This window comes from Pinus tabuliformis, chromosome 4_1 (genome assembly GCF_031772625.1).
Source record: "Pinus tabuliformis cultivar Carrire ecotype Pingquan chromosome 4_1, CPIR1, whole genome shotgun sequence".
Lineage (NCBI taxonomy): Eukaryota > Viridiplantae > Streptophyta > Pinopsida > Pinales > Pinaceae > Pinus > Pinus tabuliformis.
In genome coordinates, this window is record NC_142303.1 from 676458842 (window position 1) to 676479665 (window position 20824).

Genomic DNA, 20824 nt, shown 5'->3' on the forward strand with positions numbered 1-20824 from the left:
AAAATAGTTTAATTTTCTTCTTTACATCAATTACATAAAAATCACAATCATACGTCATTATGAAGACCGAACCTAGTTACACTTTTCAGCAGGGATGATGTGGCAATGTTAGGAAGGTTATGAAAAATTGAAGGCGTGCCCAATTCAAATCATCATCGGTTTCAACAAGCTGAGGTGTCAGATTAGATCCAAAGCACAGGTCACTAAGTCAAGTTTACTAAAGGGAGAAGTACAAATGAACTAGCCTCTGGAGGTACCTTGGACCAAGAAGTTAAGGAAAGGACTAATAAAGTAGTTGTTATGAAGTCAAATGGTCACTCAAAGACTATGTTGAATTCTTCCAAGAAATTCGAATTTTTTAGGGACCAAGTCGAGCTACCACATGAATGTTGCAGAGGAATGTGGGGCAACCTAGTGTTGCTATTCTTCATCTTTGACCATTTCAGGCAACTAGCAAAAGCAATCTTCGACCAACTTGAGCATTCTGAACCAAATCAACTCTTTAGCTGTAATATAATATTTTATGAATTACTAAGTCCCCAACATGTGGATAATGTTGAAATTCTGATGTTCAATGCTGAAACAACTACTTATTCTAGAAACTTCCTTTTACTACAATATTAGTTAAGCAATTGAAGATTGAACATAAACCAAATGCACAATAGAAGACAGGCAAGAATGGAATGAGACAGAGAATTTAGGTCCAATGATCAAGGAAAAACCCACAAGGGGAAAACCCAACAAATTCTTCTTCTATTAGATATCAATTGTTCAACAGAGATACAGAGTACAATGAGAGATTAACAAAATGAGTAAGTTCACCCAATTTGAACAAGTTGTAGCATGAATATCACTAGTAGCAGCAGTAGATGCAAATACTAAATCAACATTCCCTTCAACTGAATCAACACTAGAACACTAAAGCACTAAATCAACCTTGGCTCACCAAGTTCTGCTCTTACTCTCCAAGTCTCTCTCTCTCTCGCAATCTTCTTCAAGTCTCTCCAACTCTCTCTCTCTCAAGTTCGAAATCTTCTTTCACAATGCACAAGTAGTAGTAGTTAGGTGAGAGGGCATGAGACACATATATAGGAGGAACAACAAATTCTTGTCATAAAGAAGGAGCAATATGCATGCCTTGAGGAAGAGTAACATATGCCATTAAGGAGAGGTACAAATGCCTTAGAAACTTATGCCATTAAGAGAGGTATGCATGTCTTAGTAACTTATGTCGTTAAGAGAGGTACACTTATGCTATTGAGAGAGGTATGCATACGTTAAGGACAGTGTAACATATGCATTAAAGAGAGTGTAAGAGAAATATTTTATGACTTGTCTTTAATGAGTGTAAGAAGAATATGCCATGACTTTAATGTGTAACGTATCATTAAGAGAGAGAGAGAAAGTTACATAGTGCTATGAGAGTCATCAAGGGGAGAGATGCGAAGTGATTGAGGTGATGAACGTAAGGTGACTTGTAATTCCTTTTATAATAATATCATAGTATCATAAAGGATAATAATATTAATATTAATAATTTTGATGATTAAGTCGAGATTGATCTATTAGGATTTATTAATGATAGTTTAAGTGATTTTCCGTCAACTATACTTGATTACCAATTGATGCAAGGTAAATTACCATTTTTAGAAAGTCATACTTGAGATGCTAGACACGATTTTCTAATTTCAAAAAGTCACTCTAGAATTGTCAAAAATGAGATTTTATTTAAGGAAATTCATCCCTAAGCTGCCAATTTTCAACACTCCCTCTCAACTAGGGAGGAATTTCTTTCTACAACAAAGATCTTTTCTTGCTCTACTCATTTGTGTTCATCTTTGCTATGAAACAATGATGTCTCAATCTAATGAAGAAGAATCATCATAGGGGAGATTCATCTATCACCCTATATCTACTGATCTTCTCACCTTGACACAGAGTTGTGGGGATTACCACTTGTCAAACCATGACAAGGATCACGGAAAACCAAGCTTTACCATAAGAATCAAGTGGTAGACTATCTGCATCCATGGACTTTGGGGATTACCACTTATCAACGCACGACAAGGATTGCGCACAACCAAGTCTCACCTCTGCTTGGGCTTGTCAACACATGACAAGGATCGCACACAACCAAGCTTTACCACACCCATTGGAAAGATGGATGGCAATCCTAAAAAGCCCAACTTGTGGGTAGGATGTATATTGGGGTATATTCTTAGCAAGTCCTGGACTTGATGGTAGGGGGGATTAACACTTGTCAACACATCACAAGGATCACATACAACCTACAGACAAGAGTTCCCTTAACCCCAGGAGCTCTCTTGGCTCCATTCCCAACTTGTGAGCTCAAACAAGAGGGAAGAGCATAGCTCAATGTTCTCGATCATCCATGACCGCCCCCACAAGGAAGGGTCACATACATAAGTCCAAGAGACTCTTTGAATACCAAGAAATTCTCTTTTGGCAAAGGCTTGGTAAGTATGTCAGTTATCTGATCATCAGTTGCAATATGAGAGTCTCACTGCTCCTCTCTGCACCATATGCCAGATATAGCGATATTTAATCTCAATGTGCTTGGACTTGTCATGGAACATGCGATTTTTTGCAAGTTGAAATATTACTGTTGTATCTAGTACATGCTCAAATAGCTTTCCAAAGAGCTTCCTCAACCATCCTACCTCACAACTAGCCATGCTAGCAGTAATGTACTCAGCTTCAGTCGTGCTAAGGGCTACAGACTTTTGTTTTCTGCTCATCCAAGATATCATGGAAGATCCCAAGCTAAAGCAACATCCAGATGTGCTCTTTCTGTCAGCAGAGTTACCAGCCCAATCAGCATCAGAGTACCCATGTAGTCTCACATCTCCAACAATATATCTCAATCCAAGATTGATGGTCCCATGCAGGTATCTCAGCACATGCTTTGCAGCAATCCAGCGTGCATGGGATGGCTTAGTCATATATTGGCTCAATATATTGACCGCAAAACATATGTCTGGTCTAATGTTCACTAATAACATCAGTGCCCCAATCAATTGTCGAAACTCAAAAGGATTTGTCAAATTAGGTCCTACAGCTTCACCACATAGCTTCTTGAAATTCATTTCCAATGGAGTATTCATGGACTTACATTTTGTCATACCAAATCATCCCAGTAGCTTGACAACATATATTCCTTGAGAAAGGAAAATCTCACCAAGTCTTTGCCATACTTCTAGGCCTAGAAAGTAGTGCATCAAATGAAGATATTTCATTTCAAAATCACAAGCTAAATCCCTCTTACACTGGAGGATAAGAGGTTCTCCACTTGTCAAGAATAAGTCATCAACATATAATTCCAAAATCAAAGGCATCCCTAGACCAAGTCCTTCTCCCAGTACCAAGTCAACCCCCAGTTTTTGCACCTATACAAGAAGAAGAAAGGTCAAAGTCAAAGGAGAAGAAGTTGAAGTTTTCTACCCTACTGCAGCACACACGTGTAAATTTTCTGAGGTAATTGCAGGGTCGAAATTTGGCCTCTATTGCAAGACCAAAATTCTAAGTTTGACCAATGTTGACTTTGACTTGTTGCAAGAGACTTGGAGGAGGGCTTGACTTGGGATCTTTATGGCACATTGGCCTTGGTCTTGGTCTTGGATATCTTTCATTTTGATCTGATTCTATAAGAGAAATATTGTTAGGCTTTCCCTTTGTGGGTTTTGCCCTAGCCTCTGGCCTAATTTATAGTGTTCTTTGTCTCATTGTGATCTTTATGTTTTGAAAATTTGTGTAATTCTCTGATGAAGAAAACATAAGAAGTAATAAGAAGACATCTAATATTCACAAGTAATTATCAAGAAGAGGAATCAAGCATTAAACTACACTACACTTGGTTTCTCAACACCTAGGGCAAAATTTTGGTGCCTATTGTGCATGGCTTTTCTACTATGATCTTTATTGTTTCCATTGCATTTACAGTGGAATTTTTTGAGTGTAACTGTTTAATGATGTTCTAAAGTGTGCTAAAGTAATACTATATATCATTGGAAGTAATTATCAGCTGCAGAAAATTGTGCTTATCTAATTAGCACTAGAAAATTAACACAAAATTCAAACCTAAGGCACCAAAAACGCAAGAAAACGGCATTAAAAACCCACTAAAAAAACATAGTAGCCTATTGGTTTAAAAAATCAGACCTCTAGATTAGATTATTGGCAATGAAAAGTAACATTAAATGGGTGGATAAAAATAAAATAAAAAACAAGCTTTGTTGTCTTGTTTACACCAAAAAAAAAAACTAACTTAGAGAAGAGGCAAAATGTAGGCAAGCAAAGAGGCAATGAAGCATGCATAAATCGATGAAAAAAATAGCATTAACTTGGTGGGGTTTAAACACATACCTATGAATGGAAAAATCAACACCGATTGAAAATGAAAGTGAACCCTTACTCCACTAAAAATTCCTTGATGGTGATGATGATGGTTCTTTATCTATCTCCACAATGAGTGATGATGACCACAATCCCTCCTTTCTTCAATAGCCAAAAAACAGAAATAAAGAAAATAAAACCCAAATTTCACTTTAAGCCTCGTGGGTTCCGTCAACGGTCACATTTTTGGGTCGTGGAAAGAGTGTTTTTATGTTGCCAGGAATCGTGGGTTCATGACAAGTAAGGGGACAGGTGCGGTGACAGGTGCATCACTTTTTGACACAGGGTACATGGGTTTGTTGGGGGTATATTATAGTTTATATTTATTATATATTTTATAAATTATAATTGCGCCAAGATGTGCTCTACAACCCAGTGTATGTTAGATGTATGTAATGTAAGTATGTAAACAATTTTAAATGTCAACCTATTTAAAAAAAAAAATTAAAAAAGAAGTTAAAAGTGACATCAGGGATGAGTGTAAACATTTAAATGTTGACACAAATATTAATAAAAAGTTAAAAGTAATAAATAAAAAAGTTAAATTTAAATGTTGGGTCAATTAATAATAAAAAGTTAAAGTAATAAAAATAATAAAATTCAATTTGTAATATTTTGATTTTTTCATTAACTTGTGAATAGGCTTTGTTACAATACCACGGGTCAATACCACGGCTTATCAATACCACATACCCAAAAACTATAACCTATTTCACATCCAAAATATTTTATAACAATACAAGATTCTTAACCATGGATATTCATCCCTACTTCACCATGGATATTATTAATTTGTAAAAAATAAGCTTTCTTACAATACTATGGGCCAATACCACGGTTTATCAATACCACATGCCCAAAAACATAACTTATTTCACAATCAAAATATTTTATATCAGTATGAAAATATTCTTAACCATGTATATTCACTCACACTTTATCATGGATATTATTAACTTGCAAATATGCTTTGTTACAATATCATGGGCCAATACCATGGCTTATCAATTCCTCATGCCCAAAAAACATATTTTATTTCACAATCAAAATATTTTATAACAATATGAAAACATTCTTAGCATGGATATTCACCCCCACTTTACCATGGATATTATTAACTTGTAAATAGGTTTTATTATAATATCATGGCTTATGAATACCACATACCCAAAAAGCATAACTTATTCACAATCATATAACAATATGACAAGATTCTTAACCGTAGATACCACATGCCCAAAACTCATAACTCATTTTACAATCAAAATATTTTATAACAATACAACAAATTTCTTAACTATGGATATTATTAACTTGTAAATAGGTTTTATTACAATACCATGGCTTATCAATACCACATGCCCAAAAACCATAACTTAATGCACAATAAAAATATTTTATTTTAATTTTATTTTATAATTTTTTTAATTGAATCTAAAAGGAAAAAAGGTTATTATTACTTTTGAGATATATCTAAACCCCGTATCCTCACGACTACTGCAAATATTCTCATAGAAATTAAATTAAAGTTTTAATAAAGTTAAAAATGAAAATGCTTTTATATACAAAGACATGAAATTTATATAATATAAATAATATTATTAAGAACCAGTATAGATCCATCTTAACTAAGGATCTAAGCAATGAGAGCAAGCAAAGTGACTAATGATAATAGAGGAAAGAGAGTGCATGATTTTTTTAAGTTTTTCATTATTATATTTTAGTTGACATGATTGATCCAAAATATTGGTTCAATATTTTACAATCAATTAAGTTTTTTTTTAGACACTTTCTTAAACACAATACAAAGAGATCAAATTTAAGAAAGAGAAGAGGCGTGAGAGCCAGAACAAAGACATAAAGAGATAGAGATGGAGAGTGAGAGGGACTGATAAGGGATAAATGGAGAGAGGATGAGGGAGAGAGGAGAGGAGGGTAGACAAAGAAGAGGAGAGGAGAGAGATCGGGAGAGAAGGGGAAGAGAGAGAGGAAGGCACAAAGATGGAGGGAAGAGAGAGATGGAGTGGCTCAAAGAAAGTGGGAGATAGTGACAAAGTTGGAGAGAGAGAGAGAAGAGGGGAAGAGAGAGAGGGATACACAAAGATGGAGGGGAGAGAGAAAAGGAGAGGGGGAGGGAGATAGTGAGAGAGTTGGAGGGAAGAGAGAGAGAGAGATGGGGTAAGACACAGAGGGAAGTGGGAGAGAAAGGGAGAGAGAGGGAGGACTCAAGAGAGAGAAAGAGACAGAGTTGGAGTTGGAGGGGGAAAGAGAGGGAGGGAGGAAGAAATACATAGAGGGAGAAAGGTGGAGAGAGAGAGAGGGAGGGAGTGACAAGGGAGCAATGGAGAGAGAGTGAGAGAGAAGGGGAAGAGAAGGGGAGGGAGAGAAAGGAGGGAAAGAGAAATAGATTAATATAGAGAGAGATTATGTATGTTTGTGGGGGTGAGATAGAGGGAGGGAATAAGAAAGAGACACATAAATACAAATATAGATATCATATAGTATTATATAACCATCCTAGATCCATCTTAACCCTGGATCCATCAAGCGTAGAGAGGGGTCAAATCTCCTGCAGTGCAATCCTTTCCTCAAGTCTCACACTCAAAAAAGAGGTTTGCACCTTGAGAGATTGGATCCCTCTCAACAGTTGATAGATCCGGGGTTAAGATGGATCTAGGCTAGTATATATAAATTTGGAAATCTTCCAACCTACATGTTAACAATTGTTTAAGTTGAAACCTAACAATATGCATGTTAACAATTGTTTAAGTTGAAACTTGCAACCTAACAATTTGATACTCATCTATGACACTGGCTAGCATACTAGAATCCTTTTAAAATACACATACACTTCGTTAGTAAGTTGAAACATAATGGTGTTAAGGTCTATAATAAAGTTAATGACAGTGACAACATATTCATGCTAGAAAAGATTATTTGATTCCTATCAGTCAAAGAATACCTATAGATGAAGCTGACCTCCATAAAATTCATTATTATCAGTCCCTCAAAGAATGTTTCTAGATAACATAATGCCATCCTTCTACTAATCCTTTCATGAACAACACTTTAGCTTATATATTTAGTGGACCTACTAAACTACAGCCCAATAAACTATGAAGGTTGAGAATAGGGTTTGAACTAAAAATAACATAACAGCCCTTTTAGTATGATTCTACCATATTCAAATAAAAGTACGGTACAACAATTTGGCTGCATTAACCTAGCAATCTTTAAAACCCAACTTAACTGTAAAAATTTCATTATAGTGAACTGGATAATTAAGGATGCATCAAACCTATTAAGTTATTTGTAAGCTACTCTTGTGCAACCCGGGATGGGTTTGCGAACACTGTCCCCGGGTTGGTGTTCTAAACCCGTGCAATACAGGTCTGCTTTCATCATATGTGGAGAGAAGAGGTACACATGCAACTTTTAACAGAATGTTTTTTGCCTATCAAAAATGCCAATTTGTTAAAACCCACTGCCTGTTCAGATTATATTTATGTTTTAGTGGTGTTGAGAAGGAGGATGTAAATACCATTGTATAGACCTTTCTACCTTTCTCTTTTTTCTTTTTGATGGTGTAAACATGTTTACATTAATATAAGATGTATTTTAGAAAAAATAAAAAGTTTTTGCTAAAGGTTTTGTTCATTGGGATCAACTGGATCTAGCCTGAGTGGTTATGTGATGGGGTGTTATCTTCCCCACCCAAGTACTATTCTCGTGAATGACATGACAAAGCTTTGAGCTTAAACAAAATCCAATTTTCCCTGGTACCATCCTCAGAATGAAGGGAAGTGCCTAGTGAGTTTCCCTGAGAAATGCATTACACAGAAAAAAATGTTTTGTTCATACGAAGTGCAGATCTGTTTATCCTGAATTAAATTTCAACTTAAACGATCAATAACACAAAACATGCAAAGGAGGCTGTAATGAACCAAATTCAATTTCTTAGTACTGATTATTGATAGATTGATAATAAGCCTTCACATTATAGGATAAAAAATCATGTTACAGTGGAAAGACACCTAATAGCCAATAGGTAATAGGTATACCATCAGGTATAGAAGGAAGGATACAATGGGATCAAAGCACTAGTATTTACTGTTCTCATGAGTAAGGAACTTGCAAAAAACGCCTGCATTCTCAAAATTAAAACATTTTAGGTCATTCCACATTATCTTTATAGTATTTGGAGGAAAGACAAATCAGAAGGAAATATTTCACAGAAGTACAGACAAATCAGTGTTTGGGAATCCCAAACAAATCATCAACATCGACCATAGCAAGGTAGTAACAAATCAGTATTTGGAAATCCCAAAGAAGTCATCAACAGTGAACATAACAAGGTAGCAATGCAAGAGTAATGGCACTTACCATTGCACTATTGAAATAAAGATCTGGGTTGTTACTTGCCAACTCATCCTTTTCCTGAAAAGTGTACAAGGTACTTCATATTCTACCGTGAGATTCTACTGAATGTTACTACAACTGATAATGGTTCAAGGTGTCCAGTTTTCATATTTTATAGAGCGATACATGAGAATGACTTACAACATAACAAAGTTACCTAGATCTGTTTTCTGAAAATTCAATAGAAAGTAAGACTAAATAGCTCAAATATTTAGCAAAAAGACTAAGTCAAGGAAATAATAAGCATTTAAAAAATATTAACATGATTCAAATTAAATACATACAGCGTTTTGATAAGCTTTGAGAGATTGATAAAGCTTGTTTTGGTCCCATGCTCCCGTAATAAAAAAACTTGATAAATATGCATTCCCCAAAGCATCTGAGATCAAGAAACATGTCATAGCCTCCAATTACAAGCTCCAAAATAAGAGAAAAGGTGACAGCAAGAATCAATCAAGGGCATTCAGTGTAGACTTAATTATTAGCTCTGCAGTCTAAAGTGATTATGAATATTTTATGCTACACAAAAATGAGTAGGCAGAAAAATCCACAACAATAATTAGCATGGAAAACAAATTCCAATATGCACTTTATGTTACAGCTGGAAAATGCCAGCATAAGGATCTCAGATATCTGTAATTTTAGCTATTTCTTCATACAGGGAGTTCTAATATCTTCTGTTCCTACTTTGCTATATATCATTTTTTGCAAAACAAGTTTACTTCTAGTTATGTTGGTTTACACATGTATATGACACAGACTAGAAGTCTATTCTTGAAACAAGCAGATGAACCTATGAGACAATAACGTATTACTTAGGATGTGAATCAATTTTCATTGTTATGAACTTAAATATATAATTAATAGTTAATAATAATTAGTATACTGAAGAGAAATGTCTTAAAGGATATGACTATTTGTGAAGGAGCACCTTGCCTAGTATATAAACAAGGTCCTCATTTTTAACCAGACATATTAACTGTACATTCAAACATTCTTACATAAATATATTACTTGTCCTACGATGTGTATTCTCATATTCCAGATATTCTGAATATTTCTGTGTACAAACTTTGTTCATTACATTAGTATCAAAGCCACAGTTTCTGATCAACAGGCTTTTACCCAGAGTTTAGCCACGTTCTCAAATTTTAAGAGTTTCTCCGTTCCGACGTCCATGACAAAGCAAAATAATTAAAAAAAATGGAAAGTATAGAAAGGGAAAAAAATAAAGAAAGAGTTTTTTATATATAAAATAAAAATAGAAATTGTCCCTCAGCCATCATACAGTAATATGAATTATTGGCTCAATTAATTGAGCATCGTACAATCACTACTATAATTGTTATGTGTACCGTAAAAATTAAATAACTCAAACCTGTATAATGAATTCATATCCATTTGTGGAAATCTAATTAATTGTTGGAAAAGAATTAATTACAACACTGTAAATCGCCATATTGTATCGTGTATTGTGTCTTATAACGAAATTACAGAGTCGTGCAAAGTTTAATTAAAATAAAAATTGTTGTTTGTGCAACAATTTGATGATCTGTGTAGTGAAATTAACCAAAAGTTTTATTTTCCATGCAATCCGTACTGTTGACCACTACCAGTCAACTACCCATAGCAGTACACCCCTTTTCTTTGCAAAAAGGGTAGCGCTTGATCGACATGTCCGTGCCATTCTGCAGTCATCGACAGCTTAATCAATTTATGTTGTAAACCCAGTCTGCATGTATAAATTGTAAATAATCTTAGCAGATATGAGTCATGTCTATAAGTTGCCTAGGTGGACCTAATTTTTTAAGTGATAATCTACGTCCCGGAAGGTTTTTCGTCTCACCGATCCATGATCGGCAGAGTTTTCCTTCAGCCTAACCCCAAAGCCGGGATGGATTTTCTCATTAGAATTTTAGGAGAATCCTAGTGTGTTAATCTACTAGATTATAGTTGTGTCACAGAACTGGGTGGTTTATGAGGGTCTATGTCAAATGGGTTTTCCCTCTTAAGATGTAAAGTTGTAAAAGTCTTGATGTAAAGTGTCTTGAGGGTTAGAAAATGTTTTAATCCCCTCATAAGTCCTAAGTCCTAGGTCCTAGGTGATTTTTCCAAAGGCTAAGTTCGAGGATCCATTTAAAAATAATTTTAAAATTTTAAAAAATTAAAAAATATAATAAAATAAATAAAAATAATAATAATAAAAAATTATAAAATAAAGCAAAAACCCTAAAAATAATAAAATAATAATATTTTGAGTAAATAAATGCAGAATTTCATTTTTTAATGAATTAACGGATTCGACGGATGAGATTAAGAGATGTCTTGATCCTCATCAACGGTCGAGATCATTTTGACATGGATCACTCGAACTAGCTGTTGGGATCTTTTCCTTTAAATAGGGTGCTAGGGGTCATTTGAGATCATAGGATCTGTGAGTCTTGTGCTGAAGAAGCTCTCTTCTAGTTCATTTTTTTTGTGCAATAAAGAAGACTTTGGGGTTAAAAATCTTGCTGGTGTTACTCTTCTGAAAATGCTGTAAGATTGTTCTATTTGTTCTGCATAATTTTATTTTCAGCCATTAATGATAGCTTAATGAAGATTGATCTAGGCACAGGTATCTTGTCTGATCTTTGAGGTTTGAATGATAGTTCAGATTCTGAAATATAATGGCAGGTATCTCCATTTGATCGAGGTTTCATTATTGTTTTCTCCTTCTATGTTGATGGTTGATTTTAAGCTGTGCAGGAAATCCTTTTTTTTAGATTACTGGGCGTTAGGGGAAGTTCTCGACTGAACCAGCCAACTCCCTGGTTGTGTTTTCTGAAAGAGCCCAGCCAGTTCTTGATCCCGGGCTTATCATTCGAAATATTTTTTATGAATGCATGCAGGGTTTTCTGAAGCATTTTACATTTAAATTAAATTCTGATAATATTACTGCTGTTATTGCTAAATCTGGTTGTTAAAGGGTCACAATTTGTAAATTAATCAGCTTTTTGGGGTTTCAAATTTTGTTTTATGCATGTATTATGTTGGGGTTTTTCTCTTCTCTTGCAGATAACAGGTACATGTGATCTAGAAGAATTTCGAGGGTTCATCAAAACTGTTTTAAGATTTGTTCTCATTTGCAGAAAGAGATTCTCGAAATCACGCGGGCGTTTTCTTGTCATCACGCGCAGCAAAAATAACAAATTTCAAAATGCTCATAAAAAAGGATTTTCGATTTGTTTCCGTATAGTCTTCACACTGATCGCTGTTCACATTAGCGTGGCCCCTGTCTGCTCAAATCTCCATTATTCAAGGGTTAGTCAAATTTATCTGAATCAAAGGGGAACCTGTAAATCGATTTTTCTTTGAATTTTTAAAAGCGGGCCACCAACGAATGACCCATTCCTCCACCGATTTTCTACATATCATACGCTTCACGTGGTCCTGGTTTGAAGCCGCAAACCATACGTTGAGGTTTCTCCAAAGCTGCACCCGTGGCTTTGTCAGCATTTCAATCATCGGAGCTGATGTTCATCGCTCTTCAAACCGCACAGAGATCTGTTGTCTGAAACCGCAAGCCTGCGGATATAGCAAGGTATCGAAGGCGTAAGGCAGATAAAAATAGGCTAAGAGCCTTCAACGTGAATCGTTCCATCTCCAGTGAATGCCAGGCATTTGTGTTTCGATACGGGCGTGGGCATTGAGGGCATGTGACTGTTGGAACTTCAACCTGCATTATAATACGGCGTGGTAGGCGTTCAAGTGAACCAGCGGTGGGTATTTTGTGTGGAGGCTCCAGTTTCATCAGGTAATGATTGCAAATCTTAAGTTGTCCGCCATATTCACCATCGGGCCAGGTAATTCTTTTGAAAAGTCTGCGTATCATTTTGTTTAGTGTGAATGAAGCCCGAGTGTCCGTCTAGGGTTACAGCTTTGTTTTGATATACCGTTTTAAACTTTGAGATTATGATAATTCATTTGCATAATTCGTAGTTTGGATTTAGGCGTATTTTTCCTTTAGTTATAATTTAAATTTTAAAAGTTTTATCTAGGATTTATTTCATAGTTTCATTTTTTTTTTAGATTTTATTAAATATAAAAAAAATATATAAATTTTGCAATTTCAGTTTTAGCCCGGGAAATTTTTAGGTTTTATCTTTTGTGTTGAGGCTAATATTTTGGCGTGGGAGTTAATTTTTATCGTGTTTAGATGTTCATTTAAAGATTGACTGCATAATAGCATATATGTGATCTCTGGTGGTTGTTTAAAGCATTTACTCTTTTAAGTTGCTGAGCTATTGAGCCTTTATGGTTATCTTGTATCTGGAAAAAGTTAAACTTTTCATGATAAATGATTGCTTTCATGGTTTATATTTCTGCAGCATCTGATAATTAATCGTTTAAACATTAACTCCACAAGGCACTGGTCAGCTAAATTAATAAAATCATTTTAGTGCTTTGTGTCTCGCAGACCAACTGGTCGACAATTGGTCTCCTTCATTTCATAGGGTCTACCCCCCTTAGCCGTGGGAGACAGGCTTAAACGGAGAGATCGGGGATCAGAGTGACAGCCCCCGCTCTGAGCGTTTTCGTGTCAATCTGTGCGAAAACATTTTTTGGCGCCGTTGCCGGGGATACTTTATTCTCAGTGTTTCAACGACTTTTTATCATTCATCGTTCATCTTTCTATCATTCGTTTGAGCCGGCAACGCCAACATTTTTTGGCGTCGTTGCCGGGGACAAAATTTTTTCTGTCCTTGGTTTATTCGACATTCATCTTCTCATTTCTCATCATTCTTTCATCTTTCTCATCTCTCGTTTGACCTGGCAGATTCAACATTTTTTGGCATCATTTGGATCTCTTTCATCACCTTATCTTTCGTCATATCAGCAGCTTCTCTTCGATTTGTTTCTTGTTTGGGTGGCAACTCCATTTTCTTATTTTTCCCAGACAAGAAGCCTCCCTCATATCTACTTGTTCGTTGCTTTTTGGATCTTAGAATTAGATTCATTGTTCAAGTGGCGATTCCACTTCTTTCATCTCTTAATTTTCTTGAGCAGAAATCTCTTTCTATCATCCATTTGATCCCTTATTATTCATCATGGATTATTCATTTAAACCATGTCATTTTACTGATAATCTCCATGATTTTCCAAAAGAGGCCATTTCTAAATTATTTAAGTTCTCAGGTGGTGATTCGGTCGCCGTTAAACAGCATTTAAACAGGTTTACTTGTGTAATGATCATATATTAACAATGTAAACTTTGAAACGGGAACTGATACTGTTACCCGTTTTGTAGAGGTGGCAAAAAAATGACCCGATTTTCAAAAGTGTTGATGCAGAATACACATGTTTTTTTAAGAACATGCTTTTTGGAACTTTAATTTTTTTCATGTGCATTAAGTGGGTGAGGCTCGGTGAATGGTAGTGATTTTCATCCTGATTTTAAAAAGTGTGTATTCTGCATCACACCCTTTTTTTAAAAGACCTATTTTTTGACTTTAAATTTTCTAGTGTGTGAAATGTAAAAAATTATTTTCTAAATTTGATAGTTTTTGAAGTCGTCATTGTATTCATATTTTCTTGTTCTCTATCTTAATTTTTTTTTTTTTTTAGTGGGGTTTTTATTGTTTTGCATTTTTAAATTAGAAAGTCGATAGTTTGAATTTTAGATAATCTACATATTTAGACATCCTTAATTAATTTTTCAATCCACATGAAATAATTGTTTCTAAAAAAACAACATTTTTTAACAATGGACATAAAAAATAACCATTTTTAACATAAATATAAGCAAAAAACTAAACGTTTTGATAATTTTTTGCTAGAATTAACATGTCAAAATCACAATTTTTATACAAAAATATTAACTAAAAATGGTCAAATAATAGTTTTTTTTATGAATTTCATGTCAAAAAGATAATAATAACTACTTTTTTTTTCAAAAATTAATGATTAACTTAAATCTAACCTCATTTAGTAACCTAAACAATGTGATACACAAAACTTTAATATTCATCAACCATGTGTAAGACCAACATTATTGTTTTGCCAAAACTAACCATAAAAAATAATTTATCTAATGAATTCGCATCGTGTGACTGCACATATATTGTCGTGGCTATTTAGCACAAAGTTTTGTACCCCACGATTATGATGTCACTCAATCCTAACGAGCCTTCCCTGGCTTATCAGATGATCTACTTGCTCGTACAATTAAAATCAATTTTTTTCATGAGCTACTAACTGGATTCCTTGGTCAATACATCACCGTGTATCAGCTCGGGGATGATAAATTATCAAGGTGCTTGTTGTTGGGCTGATAAACCACTATTAGAGTGCTTTCCACGACTAATAAACCACATGTAACTAAAATATTGTATGAAATGACCATGATTTCCAAGAGTGTTGGCATGTAACAATAAGTTTTTATAAAGACTTTGTAGACGTGCTCCCAATTGGTTGATGTCAAGAAACAATTAGGAACTTTGTAAACACTGTTTCTTTTTTTGAATGGTTTTGGCAAATACCATTAGTTTATGGACACCAATATTTCTAAAGGGGGGATTGATTATGGGGAATTAACCCAAAATATATGTGCAAGGACATTTATTCTTAGGGAATTGATTATTTTGTGCCTACAAGTTTATGCATTTTAGCATGTGAGCTTGACTCTACCTTATACTGGAAGGAGAATTTATTTTTATTTTTTATTTCTATGGTAGTAAATTATATGAGCAAGTAAAAATTGTGCTCCATCATGCTAAGGATGGTCACTTTATGTTTTTCTTAACTAGGAAACAAAGAATATTGTTTTCTTTAACTTTACTAGATTTTCATTCTAAAGTTAAATACCCATTATAACAAAAATTAAAAAATAATGGTTCAAAGCTAAAAAATTGGTATCTAGTTGGTTTGAAAAAACAAAGCCCAATGATTCAAAGAATAATAAAAAACCAAGGACAAGTACGACTGCAACAATGGGAGTTTATCTTCATCCAATTTTTTTCATCTTACGCAATTATAAGGGCTATTTAAACAAGTTATGGTTATGAACTTAGTGTGCTGATATAGAAAGATGTAACACAACCAAGATAAACTTGACAAGTGGAAGGTACGAGGAATCCTAGGGTGGTTGATTTCTATCTATAATATTCCCTAAGAATACATTATAGTACAACAACAACAACCTATAATTCTAAAAGGATCCTATAGGAACACTACTTGGACTAAGACGAAAACAAAGCTGTAAAAGGATCCTATAGGAACACTACTTGGAATAAGAAAAAAACAAAGCTGTAAAATATTTTGGATTTTTAGAATAGTACCAAAAATCACCCCAAAATTTACATTGAAAGTGCAAAAATAGGTCCTTAAATATGTGTTCAATGAGTGCTCAAAACCCCCTCGAAAGGTGTGCTAGACTAGTATAGAAATAGGTGTCAAAATCTATGTTGGATGCGTGTAAAAATTGGGTTCAACTACTACATTGATACTGAAAATGATAATGCAAGGTCTATTCCATCTTTGAGGGAAAGATGAAGGATTCTAGCTTAGTGACCCATATAAAAAACAGAACACACAAAAGTATAAAGAAAATCCAAAATCGAAATTATGAGTAAAAGTAGTGAGATGGATGAAAAACACACTCACAACCAGGGAAAAGTATATGGATATTATCCCATTTCTTAACTTTGCAAGAAACGTCGAGCGTGCAACTTGTTCCGACTTGGAAGGATAAGAGATCAAGGGCTCATAAAACATAATGATAGTTTCAACTTGCAATAGGTAGGTAGGAAGTAAACAAACCATTATGACCCTGACGGTATAGCATCTAATGCACTCTCTATCTTCTGCGTATATATAGCTGGAAATATTACATGTTTTCACATCTTGTCACTATACTATTAAATGATTATATAATTTTCATATTTGTTTTTAATTTTTGTCCTGAGGAATTTTAATCCTTTTTGCGCACTGTTGTAGGTATATGCCCAGTTTGTCGTGGTGTTCTTTTCAATTTAAAGAGGATCTTCAACAGACCAATTCAACTGCAAACTCTCGAGAATCATTTAAGTACTCCAGATTGGTCACAAACAATCATGATCAAAGAATTCAAAATACAGAAGCATCGAAATATGCCAAATACAGTTTCAATGGAATTTTATATACGTTTAAAAATGGTTTTTATTCTATTATGAGAGAATCAGACAGAGGGAAACGATTTCTCAAAGGGTTGTAATATATTTAAACGCGTCAGTCTCTTTGTATAAAGAAAGTGGGGAGGATAGAGCTGAAGGAGGAGAAGCTAGCGTGCCATTCTTATCACATTTTTTTTGGAACTCAGAAAAGATTTCGAATAAAATGGCACAAGGAATCCATTAACTAATTTCATAATAACGGTGTTAATCGCTACGTTGTGCAGGTTTTTTATGGGTTTCATGTGCAGTACGCAGAATGTTGCAGGTATGATAGTTGCGTTTCTTTCTTTGACCATGAAATTTATCCATATATCAAACATGTTTGTTAACCGTCAGGAATATGTTTGTTTCTCTGTGCTGCAATATTAGGATTGCCGCTGTTATATGTGATTGACTATGAACCTCCCAGAGCGGGTACCCGCATGTTAGTTTTCACAATGTTCAACATTCATGAATCTGATCTCCTGGCTCCACCAAGCTCCCGGGAAAACTTCAGTACCACAATTTTTGCTCAGAATAATGCACTTGGTTACCCGCTGGGTGCTTTTTTTTTCTACGTCAGGTGAAAACGAGGACAAGAAACAGGAGAATGGGGTTAGTGAATCGTGTTTCGTATCAACTAGTAATCTGAGGAGTATGAACAAATAAGAGGACGAGGTTTTTGTTTCTTTGTGGGTTGCCTTCTCGAGCGTCATGTATGAAAACGAGGACGAATATCCGAACCGTGAGGATAATGAATCGTCCATTTGCACGAGTTCTTGGTGGTATAGGTAGAAAAAAGAGAACGAATTAAGAGGAAAACACGTGAGAAAGATTATGTAGTGATACCATTTTCTCATCTTAATTCACACTCTTAGATTGCCGTTGTTTATTGTTACGGTAGTTAATTATATCAAGCACGCTAGCTTCCACTCTTATAATTAGCGTGCCACTCTTATCACATTATGGCTTACGATCATGACGGGTCGATTCCCGGAATCGACCCGCCGCCTGTCGGGCGGCGCGGGGGTGGCGCTGCGATTTGTTTGTTTACAATAGTGCAAAAAAAAAGAAAACTCATTAGATTACAATAGTGCAAAAAAAAAGAAAACTCATTATTATTAAATTCAAACACTCATGTATATAGTCTGTCTGATTATTAAATTGGTTCCCAGAAATTGACCTACGCTACTCCTTAATTATTTTTCTCGGAACGTGGATCAGCCAGATCGTTGTCACGTGATGGAGATAAATTCCACCATTACTTGATTCGGCTCCTCCATTTTTTTTTTCATCCTCAATTCCTCTGCTCCGCTTCCTGGCGTATCTACAACAAATTCGTGGCTTGACTTTGTCTTGCACCCGTGGCTTCTAAAAATCAGTGTTGGCAAATGAAAACTTGGTATTACAGTACGCCTTTAGCAGCTCCCTTCTCTCATGCGTCTCATCCCTTTGCCAATTGATGTGTTCGGTCTCAATCTAGCATGGAGAAGACACTTTGGTCCAAAAGAAAACTAGCCCTCCACACGGCCTAACAATTGGAAATGAATTCGACTTCTGAGAAAGGGAACTTTATGTTCAAGGGTTTTGATCAATCTTTTGCAAAATTATATTTTTCTTCAACAAAATTATGGCTTGGGCAAATAGAATAATTGGGCCTTATGTTCCTTCGACAAATAAGTTTCTTTAGACACTCGAATGCCCAGGTTCACCTGCTGGTCAGTTTGTATGGTTTTTTATTTTTATGATTAGGCTGCATAAATAATTTAGAGCTTGCGTTTGACTTCATCCCATGATTTCTTTTCGTATCTACTCTCTAGATCTGAATGAATAGCTTGTTTTGCTTTAAGGTTTTAATCTCAAGAGTATTTAGGAAAATTGATCTCCTGATTTTTCAATAAGGAAATGCTTTGATCTTCTGATTGCCTGGAAGAAATTAAAAAATGTATTAGATATACATATGAGTACTTTGACATTGCTGATTCAGTTTGGTGGGAGTCGTTTTTCAATAATCAAAGTGATCTCATTTCGACAACAATAAATGAAGATATACCTTTGAAAAATCCATTTATTTGGCCACAAAATGTGTCGAATGAACATGAGGAAGTAAACATTGTTGAACAACAACAATCTCAGGGTATTATTAATTCTTCACAGGCAGAGGAAAGAGAGATGTATATAGGTTCCAGAAGATCTCGTGCACAACGTGAAGCCATGGAAGACCTTTATAGGGGTTCAGTACAGGATATTAAGGAGGGTTGCATGATTGCAGTGCTAGCAGATGGAGATCCCAATGGCTATCCATTTTGGGTTGCTAAAGTTTTAAAGGTCTTTACAGAAAATGAGGATGTTACAGGTGTTGAAGTACATTGGTATGCCACAAATACACACCCATTCAATGGTGTGTATAAGCCAGAGATGGTAGTTGACAAAAAAAATGGTGGAAAAAGAAAAAGAAAGGGTACAAATATAAATCGCCGCCGCACAGACATATTACAATTGAAGGATGTTGACATACTTGTTTATGACTTCAATTTAACAAAGAGAGGAACTCTTCGCTTCAAGACGACAGAGATTCTGAAAAGGCTGTTACCAGAAGGAACAGTGTTGACATGGGACTCTGCTGAAACCAGTCGTAGATCTAGAAGACTTTTGAAACCTGGAATCTTGGGCATGCATGTGGACTCGGATGGGGCACTAGTTGATGACAGAGAAGAATATGGAACATCTTCGTCAGCATCCAGTCACTCATCTGAAGATGTGAATTCTGATGGTGTGCAAGAAAATATGAGTGATTTTGAATAATTGTTTAAGACAGTTTATATAACTGATGTATGCATCGTATCTTCAAATAAAATGGATGTTTTCCATATTTTGTTAAATGAGAAGTTATGAAGCATTTTTATGTTGTTGGATTATGTCTTAAGTATGATAAATCTTATTGTTTAAATATCTACAATGCAATATCAAATTAGAGATATAATGTCTCTTTTATTCAGTGTACAAATAAAGACTTTTGAATTCATTCAGTGAAATAATTTGTTCATAATGTCATGTTTTTTTAGTTTTGTGGTTGAAAACATGTTAAATTTATACTTAAGAAAGAAAAATGATATTCTACCAGAAACATTAATGTGTTTTTCCTTAAAAGTTAACTTTGTTTGAGACATAAAAAATTGGTTTTATTAGCATTGTTTAAAAAGTATGAAAATTGACCCTAAAAAAAAAAATCATTATTCCAGTATCAACACTTTTTTTCTGAAGCTAAATTTTGCAGGAAAATTTCGTAGAAAATTTCGTAGTCGCTGCCATTTTTAAAACAACCGCAAAATTGACACCTAAAAAAAAAAACATCGTTCCAGTATACACACTTTTCGTTTTGAGCACTGTTTTTGTGGTTTTTTTGGGGTTTTTGGGCCAGAGTTCTCGTTTTGAGTTTATAGTTCCCGTTTCAAAGTTTACATTGTTTATTGTAGACTTCCTCAATATAATCATGAAGATTTCAAGATGCGTCTATTTGTCCATTCTTTAAAGGGTGATGCTTTGGACTGGTTTAATAGTTTTCCTGAAGATTCCTTCATTTCTTTGCAAGACATTGTCAATGCTTTTAAAGAGAGATATGGTGATCCAGATAGCTCGCCTTGTGCCCCTAAAATTGTGCAACAAAATGAAAGTAATCTTGTAAAAGGTCCAGCTGTCTAAGACAATTCTTCATATCAGAATGTGCCATCCACTTGTACCATTGCAGATCATAGTAGTGTTGACAATGAAAAGGAAGATCATAAGCAAATTATACAAGATCTATTGCTACTGGTAAGAAA

The 20824-nt window shown here is 34.9% G+C and overlaps 1 protein-coding gene across 4 annotated transcripts in view; it reads right to left on the bottom strand.

Moving 5' to 3' along the window:
- LOC149177914 (uncharacterized) overlaps window positions 1-20824 on the bottom strand; it is a 338468-nt gene that overhangs the window by 187879 nt on the left and 129765 nt on the right. For all 4 annotated transcript variants that reach the window (XR_016258149.1, XM_089420234.1, XM_089420233.1 and 1 more), the window contains exons 6-7: window positions 9117-9211; window positions 8797-8850 (exon numbers count right to left, since the gene is read on the bottom strand). Coding sequence is in view for 3 of the 4 variants with exons in the window: in XM_089420234.1 (XP_089276360.1) it covers window positions 8797-8850; window positions 9117-9211 (149 nt within the window). In the remaining variant the exon portion in view is untranslated. The remainder of the gene's footprint in view (window positions 1-8796; window positions 8851-9116; window positions 9212-20824) is intronic.